This window comes from Equus przewalskii, chromosome 14 (genome assembly GCF_037783145.1).
Source record: "Equus przewalskii isolate Varuska chromosome 14, EquPr2, whole genome shotgun sequence".
Classification (NCBI taxonomy): domain Eukaryota; kingdom Metazoa; phylum Chordata; class Mammalia; order Perissodactyla; family Equidae; genus Equus; species Equus przewalskii.
Genome location: NC_091844.1, coordinates 14,610,445 through 14,620,401, shown reverse-complemented (window position 1 = coordinate 14,620,401; position 9,957 = coordinate 14,610,445). Strand labels below are relative to the sequence as shown.

Here is a 9,957-nt window from a genome sequence, read left to right as displayed (position 1 = left end):
ATCCACAAATGCAGTTTACAATAATAAATTCATTATTTAAAAAGCAATTTCCTAGTGAAAAGGCCAGCTTGCTCATCTCCTCTTTTATTATTAGAAATGTCTAATAATAATTCTTTGGAAGCAGATACATTAATACCCAAACTTTCTTTTTTAACAAAAGGAAGATAGGGGTCAGCCCCGCGGCATAGTGATTAAGTTCAGCACCCTCCACTTCAGCGACCTGGGTTCGCAGGTTTGGATCCTGGACGTGCACCTACACCACTCATCAGCCATGATGTGGTGGCAACCCCCAAAGTACAGTAAGACTGACACAGATGTTAGCTCAGGGCTAATCTTCCTCAGCAAAAAAAAAAAAAAAAAAAAAAAAAAAAGGAAGATAAAATTTATGGAATAGAATATTTTCAGTAGTGCTAAAAATAAAATAGACACTGTCTCTAACTCTCTAGACTCTACTGTGCCCCAGGAAAATCTCTACTTATCAAACTAAGAAGCAGAGAATCAGAATTATGACTATTTATGTAGAGAGAGAATTTGGAGGCTAGAATGAAAGACAACAAAGTCATATAAAATGACAGCAAGGGATAACCAAGGCACATACTGCAGCCCCCTTACCTGAAGGCTTTGCTTTCCGTGTTTAGTTACCCGCAGTCAAGTGCAGGCCGGAAACAGAGGATCCTCCTTCTGACCTATCGTCAGAAGACCAGTAGTAGCCTAACACTGCGTCGTAACGCCTATGTCATTCCCCTCACTTCATCTCATCATGTGGGCGTTTTATCATCTCACATCATCACAAGAAGGGGGAGTACAGTCCCATAAGATATTTTGAGAAAGAGACAACCTTCACATAACTTTTATTACAGTATATTGTTATAATTGTTCTATAACTAATTATTGTTAACCTCTCACTGTGCCTAATTTATGAATTAAGCTTAATCATAGGTATGTACGTATAGGAAAAAACATAGTATATTCAGGGTTCCATAATAGCTGCAGCGTCAGGCATGGGGTCTTGGGACGTCTGTCCTGTAGAAAAGGAGGGACGACTGTAGAGTGTATTTCAGGTTCTGATGCGCAGTTCAACCCTCCTGGGGTACCCCTCTCCCTCTGACCCCCAGGATCCAGAGGAAGGAAAAGTAAAGTAGGAGATGGGCTCCAACTCTGGCCTGAGCGATCTGGGGCCAACGGAGCCTTCCGACCGCCCCATTTTCTCATCTGTAAAATGATCTCAGAGGCCCCTTCCGGCTTTCAGGTTCTAACGCTGAGGGAGACTGGAAACATACCAAAATGGTACCTGTTTTGCCAGGATGTTGGTACTCTCTGTGTACATTTTTTTTAAAGTTTTCATTTCACCTCTAAATTTGTTTAATGGCATTTGGTAAGTAAAAGTAAATTTATATTATTTTTAAAGGAAAGAATGAGACCGAAAATGTTGCTTAGACCTCTTCAGAGACATTACTTTGGCGCCATCTGCTGGATGGCTTTTAAAGTTTTCCGTACATAGTCTTTCACTGCAGTTTCTTACTACATTCCCAAAGTGACTTAAAGGAATACTGCCAAAATTAGTCCCATCTGAATTCAGTTCCATACCAGCTTATGTAAGGAGGAATTTGGCTATAAATCCACCATCTCTTACGGGGCACGGAACTTGCCCTGGGTCCTTCATTTTAACACATGTAAGCAAATCGTAGATTTACTGGTTTTGAATTTACGTGGAGGAGTGTTTCAGCTGAGTCTCAGGAGCACCGAGGACGATCACTCCTGCATTCATCACAGCCCCCGCTGTCCCTGGAAGGCCCGTGCACCAGGCACTGTACCTACATGATCTGACTGATCCTCTAACAAGCAAACGCATATTAACTGAAACTTCCTCTCTTTCCGGGACTTGAGGACAATCCTTTAAGGATGTTTCCCAGGAGTTTTATACCAGCTTTGTCACTTGTCAGGAGGGTGACTTTTGGCAAGTTACTTAGCCACTCCGAGCCTCAGCTTTTCTTTCTTTCTTTTTTTTTTTTTTTTTTGGAGGAAGATTAGCCCTGAGCTAACATCTGCTGCCAATCCTCCTTTTTTTGCCGAGGAAGACTAGCCCTGAGCTAACATCCATGCCCATCTTCCTCTACTTTATATGTGGGACACCTACCACAGCAAGGCTTGTCAAGTGGTGTCATGTCTGCACCCAGGATCCGAACCAGCAAACCCTGGGCTGCCAAAGCGGAATGTGTGCACTTAACTGCTGCGCTACCGGTGGGCCCCCTCAGCTTTTCTTATCTATAAATACCTTGGCTATACCTACCTCATTGGCTACTATGAGACTACAATGGTTAACAAGGCCTGGCGCTAAGTACTCCCTAAATCGTCATCTCTGTTATTACAATAGCCCCCACTTTTGCCCTGGGACTACCCATCTTGGCTGCCCCCAAGGCTGGGAGAATTCCCATGAAGAAAATTCTCCTGTTCCACCTACTCGGGGCAGGATGCATTCTATTTATTAATGGACTAAGCTGTGATCTGAGACCACATTCTTTTCTAGACTTTCTGATATCATAAAGCCTAGTTATGGCACTATCATTTTTCACATATTTCTTTCTCAATGTTTACCTTAGACAATTAGGAAAACACAGAAAGGAAGAAAAGCTTTCTCCCCTAGTCCACTGCCCCAAAATAATCAGCAGCAGGAGCTGTTAGCCGTCCACCCAAATCCATCCTCTCCTTTCATAGAATAGATGGCAGGCATACGACTCTTGACGTTTCCCTTCTAGCTGGCAGTTTGGTGTGGCCTTGTGACTAAGTTTTGCCCAATGGAATACGCTCAGAAGACAGACACCCCTGCCAGGTCTAGCCCCACAAAACTCCCCAGGCAGTCCCTTCCCCTTCTGCTGTCTAGATGCAGATGGCAGGCCCTGGGAGGTGGCGGGCCCACAGATGGAAATAAACCTCCAGTCCCTGAGGGGCTGTGTGTGTGGGGTTGCCCTGCCCACCTCTACAGCCACCCCAGAACTGTTCCATGACCAAGAAATAAACCTTGCATCTTAACCCGCTGAAACGCTGGAATCGAGTTTTGACCACAGGCTAGCTGAACCCATTACAATACTAACGATGAGCGCCGCTGGGGTGCGTTTCCACTCAATCCTTTCTCTACTTTGTGCTTACACAGATGTGAGTTCACATATGTGACCCTGTATCACATTTCTTAAAAGTATTTGTTGTTATAAATGCTTCATAATAATTTAATGGTTGCACAGTTTTCCATCAAGTAGCTGGTTAGACCATAATTCACTTAACCATTCTATTGTTGACATTTAGTTTGTTTCTAATTTTGTCTCTACTTTAAATAATGCTGTAATAAGCATTTTTGTGCAGAAGCCTTATTGCGTATTTTGAATCACTTTTTTAAAACATCACCAGAATTGGCATTTTTCAAAGATTATAAACACATTGTTGAACTTCTTTTCACAAAACTTGATTCAATTACATTACCATCGAGTGTGTTCATTCATCAAACTTTGAAAGCAAAGAAACTTTATAAATACATAGTAGTATAAACTTATGTTAATTTGATTTTAAAATTTCCCTTATTTTGCATTTTTTGGTCATTACTGAGCTTGAACACTTTTCCATGTTCGTCGTACCTCCTCTTCTAAGGATCTGCTGATGCCTGCCATCTACCAGAGCCTACATTTCCTGAGGTTTTACATAATCTAGTACTAACAGATATCACCAAGAATCAACCATCCAGAATTTCAGAAACCATTTTATTAAAAGTCAGAACAAATATTAAAGCACAAAAATACATCAATTTTTTCAAAGAAAAATCTCTGAAATAGTTTTGTCCTACATTCAAAGCAATTTCTTCCAAATTATACAATAATTTAATCTTTTAAATAGAAAAATATAACTTCTTAAAACCCTAAACTTTCTCCCCAAATAAATGAATGTTTTCCTAGTTCTAAAGACGTTTCTTAATGCACTATTGAGCTCCTGTATTAGAATGTAGATTTCCTTAAAAATCTAGCTTTGTCACTTACAGACACCCAATATATTCAGAACTTTCACCAACACGTTGAACGTCTTTCCTGTAAGCGATAGGCTTGGAGTTTTGTATTGCTCATTGCCTGCTGTTGATCATACAAAGAAACAAGTACCAAAACCAGTGACTTATAAATCTAGCCTAACATCTCTCAGCGTTGATCTAGTCCTGTATAGCCTAGTGCAACAGACTCAAACCCTTTTAAAAAAAAGGGATATAAAACCCATTCCTAGATGCCCATTCTTATACTTTCAGTCTTGACGTTCTAGTAGTGCAAACACCATGCGCGTACGGTGGGGGAGAGTTGGTGTTCTCCACAGGATATGACAGATTTTTAAAAAGGATTTTCTTTATGGGGAAAGTATGGGAACATCATCTCTTAGGCTTAAAAAATTCATATATTCACCTATTTTTCCTTATTTTTGAAATAAACTAAATCAACTATGATTTAAAAAATATTTAAACATTAATCTAACTCAAATCATGAAAATTCCCTTTTATGCAAATTTCACACATCATATAAATCTAACATGATTTGCATAGGGACACTTCAGCATTTTACCTAGAAACACATACAACTGGATTCCTATCTTCAGATCCCTTCATTAACAGGGAGACCCATCTTGATGGCTTCCTAAGAATAATGGATCTGATGGCCTCAGGGGCCTGCTGACCAGGTTCTGGAAAGGGGCAGCAGCAAGGATGATGAGTCCTAGTGGTCCTGGGCATAACTTCCCCCCACTGTCCTTCACATGAGCTACAGCTATGGTCCCAGGGCACCTCCTCCTGCTCACAGCCGGGGCTGAGAAGGCCCTCCACAGGATTATTCAATCCAGGTCATAAGGCATCAACAGATGACACAATTTTCACTGCAAGTGACAGATACAATACATGCCCTTTAAAAAACAACATTTCTGACAAGGCTATCAGGAGGGAATCTTGCTTTTTCTGGATGGAGAGAAAAGTGTGCATTTCAGCCTGTACCTGATGCTCTATAGGGAGCATCATGTATCCTTCCATCAGCAGAAAAAAGTGTTTCTAGAAACACTCGGGAGGTCATGTGAGAGGCCATTTCCCTTATTATCACGCTTACATCAACTCCCCACTCCCACTGCACTAGATCTGCAGCTCCTACTGGCTGGGAGCCCAGGATTCTGCGCTTCAAAATTCACCTGGAGCCAGGTGATGAGCTGGGGGTCAACCTGCCTCAAAATCTGGGGAGTGGCACTAGGGAAAAACATTAGGACCGAGAAGGCAGTGGTCCCCTCCAGCTCTGAAACAACGGGGCCAAGGGTAGAATGCACCAAAACCAGGATGGACATAAATGCTGGGAAAGGCAGTGGGTGCGAGCCCATTGCTGGGGCGGAAACTGAATAAGGACTGGAACCCACACTGTTAACTTAGACCTTCTTTTCCTGGGAAGCATGTCCCGAGCAATGGCATCTTGAAAACCATGCCTTTTCAGTAAAGTTGGCCAATACTGTTCAACGTTCACTATTGAAAATAAATTTGAGCATATCTTTTAAGAGACATCATGACTAGAAATAAATCTTTTTTACTAGCCTGTATGATATGAGTAAATGAGAAACAAATTCAAAAGGTAGACTTCTGAAAGAAAAAATTTTTGTGGCTTCACAATGAAAACGAATGGAAAGTTATATTTAAAGTGTTTGTACTGGCTAAGACTTTAATGATTCTCAATCAAAATTCTCTGAAGTCATTCTCAATGACAAGGTTAGAACTCTTTCAAAAGAAGACATACAAGATTCTAACTGTAACTCCTATTCTAAATGTTCACTAGTCCTGTATCTTTAGTCATGAAAGCAGCGAAACAGTCACATTTGCACCATACTACATTCAACTGCCTTTCAAGTTTAGAATAGTCTACATTAAAAAAAATTAAAACAAAAAATTTCACATCACACATTATACATTAATGTAACAAAATAATGTATAAAACATGGTTGAAGGTTAAGAAATTAAGTACAAGATTAATAGTGCTGTCCTGTGCAGTTAAAAATATGTTTTATTATGAAACCAAATATGCCAAGATTACATAAAGGATAGGGTTCTAGCTTCCTCAAGGTTCCCTGATAATGAGTCTCCGGCTTGCAGGGGAGGAAGTACTCTGGGGAGCCATGTGGCCGGGTACCCACCTACCCCAGGCAGATTCAGCAGCAGCACATGCACAGACAGCCTGGGTGAGGGGACAATGGCAGAGCAGATCTTTGGAAGTGACCTTCAAGACCTCTCTCTCTGGGTACTGTGTTCCCCTGAACTCAGAGAACATCCAGCTCCATGATCTGATGTGCATGGTGATATTTACAAACAAGGGCTCTGTGCAGACGTGTGCACTCACATAATCACACACACATGGGCTTTGTGCAGACACGTGCACTCATGATCACACACACATGGGCTTTGTGCAGACATGCACTCACAATCACACACACATGGGCTTTGTGCAGATGTGTGCACTCACACACAATCACACACATAGGCTTTGTGCAGATGTGTGCACTCACAATAACACACACGCATGGGCTTTGTGCAGATGTGTGCACTCGCAATAACACACGCACATGGGCTTTGTGCAGATGCATGCACTCACACAATCACACACACATGGGCTTTGTGCAGATGCATGCACTCACACAGACACACATATGGGCTTTGTGCAGACGCATGCACTCACACAATCACACACGGGCTTTGTGCAGACACGTGCACTCACACAATCACACACACGGGCTTTGTGCAGACACGTGCACTCACAATCACACACATGGGGTTTGTGCAGACAAGTGCACTCACACAATCACACACACGTGGGCTTTATGCAGACGCATGCACTCACACACAATCACACACACATAGGCTTTGTGCAGATGCGTGCACTCACAATAACACACACATGGGCTTTGTGCAGACGCATGCATTCACATAATCACACACACATGGGCTTTGTGCAGATGTGTGCACTCACACACAATCACACACACATGGGCTTTGTGCAGATGCGTGCACTCACTCACACAGATACACAGCAAAACTACCCATATAAATATGCTCATATTCCACCATTAACCAAGTTTTACTTATTATCGAATCACTTCAGTATAAGGCAAAGAAAATTACTGCTGCATCAAGTAACCACAAACCCGAGAGATGGAGACACTGCTTGACCGCGCTTCAGAAGAATCACATTGTCTCTCTCAAGGGTCAGCAGAAGGACAGTAGGAGTGCTTTATGTAAAAAAATTTTTAAATCTGGAATTGCCATATTTTCCACAAAACAGAGAACCCAAATCCACACACCTGCCACCCATCAGCAAATGACATTTGGGCATATACCTTTATCATAATACTTTTCTCAGGCATTTCCAAGTCCAGGCAACTTAATGGACCTTAAACTGACATTCAAGAGTCAGTTTAAAAGGGTTGCAGAACTCTCCTACCGCCTGAATTCTTAATTTTAACACGTAGATTTCCAAGAAAATGGAACAAAAACTTGTTGCCCTATATCAAAGCAAGCCTCTCTTCTAGTCTTGAGGAAGGACACTCCTTCACCGTTAACCAGGTTTCATTTATATGGTTTCCAATCACATTATCTTTTCGGAAGAGAACATTTTTTCTGCCATTTCAGACCTGGTCATGATTTCCTAAAAAGAAAAGAAAAGAAAAGAAGATATGCATCAAATGCTGATACTCCTTCCAGAACCTAATCTTTCAACAGTCACAGTTTTGTTTTGTGGGGAACTAAGTATATTCCACGATACACACAGAGGTATCAGATACAGAAAAAAAACCCATATAATCCACACTTCCCAGTAACGTACAGTCAATTATCTGCTGCTAAGTTTAGCAAATGGTAATGTCTTGCAAGCTTGGGTTCAGAATCACAAGTGAGAGGCAGGGACAGAGCTAAAATGAATTTCTGAGGCATAGCTTATCTAGCGATTTGCCTCACTTTATGCAATTAACGTATTTTTGAAATTATAAATCAACTATTTATCAAAAAATACTATAAATGCCCTTTTAAAAGTAATTCTGTGGTATCTTCCTGTAGAGTCATAAATCCTGAAGTTCAGCTGTTTTCTTGAAGGTACAGGCACACAGCAGCCTCCTTAAAACTTTCATCCGACACAGTCAAACCGACACGCCGACACCAAGGCCATTTCCCGTGCCTTTCAGTGAACAGAGCTGTGGCCGCTCTCAAACTCTGCAGCCACCACAGGAATTACTCCTTAGCTACCACTGACTTCCCTCTCCTCTTCCTGTGTCTAAGCTCACGTCCCACATCCATCCTCTAATTCTTACCCTGCAGACTTCCTGTCTTGGGCCCCTCTTCAATGTCCAGATGATCCATAACTAATTTTTTTTCCCTAAAAACCGTCCTAAATCCACATCCTCTATTCAAACTTCCTGCTTAGTAAATGAAAATGAGATAGAAACTTAATACCCCAGAAAAATATCTACAAGTATAAGAGATTAATTTAGACAAACTGTCATCTTAAAGTCTTCTAAACTCTCACCTATATACAAAGTATTAGAAAATTATAGACTCCAAATCTCACAAATTAATTCTTCCTCTCTTTCACACCAACAAGTATTTATCTTGCTCCTGTTTTAAATGAGGATCCAGCTTCTTTAAACTTTACCCACAAATCAGTGCACAGTGTCTCCAGCCTGCTCAATTTGTATCCATATTAAAAAGCAACTTTCACACTTTATTTGTGAAGTACATTTCTACTTTGCGAAAATAGCTCCACGAAGATAAGCAAAAATAGATTTTACCTCATCTGAATCCACTAACACCGGAAGAGCACTGAAATAAAAGAAAAAAACATTTGACGATGTTATCAAAAGGCCAGTGTCTCGACTAAAGCTGAATATAGGTGTATTCCAGGATCCACCAATTCCCACTCTTGGACAGACAGAGCTGACAGAAATGAACACCTAGGTTCTCCAGTGGACATGGAGAAGAACTCAAACTGAAAATAACCCAAATGGGTAAACCGTGGTCTATTCATACAATGAACACTATACAGAAGAAAAAGTGAATCAACTATCGAGGAATAACATTTTAAAAACTGACACAGGGGCTGTCCCTGTGGCTGAGTGGTTAAATTCATGTGCTCCGCTTTGGCAACCCAGGGTTTTGCCAGTTCGGATCCTGGGCGTGGACATGACACTGCTCATCAGGCCATGCTGAGGCGGCGACCCACATGCCACAGCGAGAAGGAGCCACAAGTAAAAATACACAACTATGTACCAGGGAGCTTTGGGGAGAAAAAGGAAAAATAAAATCTTTAAAAAAAAAAAAACTGACACAAGCAATCTAAAGTTACAGACGTTAGGAGAGCAGTGCCTTGGGAAAGTGGGGTCATGATTTGGGAGGAAAACAAGGGGCTTTTAGGGCACTAGTGATTTCTATTTTTTGATCTGGGTGCTGGTTACATGAGTGTGTTCATATTAAAAATTTACTGAGCTGTACACTTACGTAGGATCTGTTCACTTTCCAGAATATGTGCTATACTTCAAAAATTTCAGTGAAAAAGCAACTAAATATGAAAATAACCATCACTTCAAAATGGAAACAAAAATGAAGCAAGATCAGCAATTCTACAGGCGAGTATGTGGGAGGAATATCAATGACTAAACCATACAAATAAATATAATTCCAAACACAAGTGACATCCAACTACACATTCACTTTTCCAGCCCCTGCTATTTTTCACTTCGAACAGCTGAACAAGTGTCTGAGTGGTGATGTGCTAATCTGAAAACCCACGTCATGTGCTTTTGTGAGAACTTCAGGGGGATGAATAAGCCTGACTGTAGAAATCATTTCATTCTGTATATGTATATATCAAAGCATTGTGTTGTACACCTTAAATATATACAATTTTTATTAAAATATATATATATATA

At 41.0% G+C, this 9,957-nt stretch overlaps 1 protein-coding gene across 4 annotated transcripts in view; it reads right to left on the bottom strand.

Annotated features, from left to right (window-relative positions):
- Positions 1 to 3,735: 3,735 nt before the first annotated feature.
- TMEM87B (transmembrane protein 87B) overlaps positions 3,736 to 9,957 on the bottom strand; it is a 55,108-nt gene continuing 48,886 nt past the window's right edge. For all 4 annotated transcript variants that reach the window (XR_011525905.1, XR_011525906.1, XM_008520266.2 and 1 more), the window contains exons 18-19: positions 8,821 to 8,851; positions 3,736 to 7,685 (exon numbers count right to left, since the gene is read on the bottom strand). Coding sequence is in view for 2 of the 4 variants with exons in the window: in XM_008520266.2 (XP_008518488.2) it covers positions 7,626 to 7,685; positions 8,821 to 8,851 (91 nt within the window). In the remaining 2 variants the exon portion in view is untranslated. The remainder of the gene's footprint in view (positions 7,686 to 8,820; positions 8,852 to 9,957) is intronic.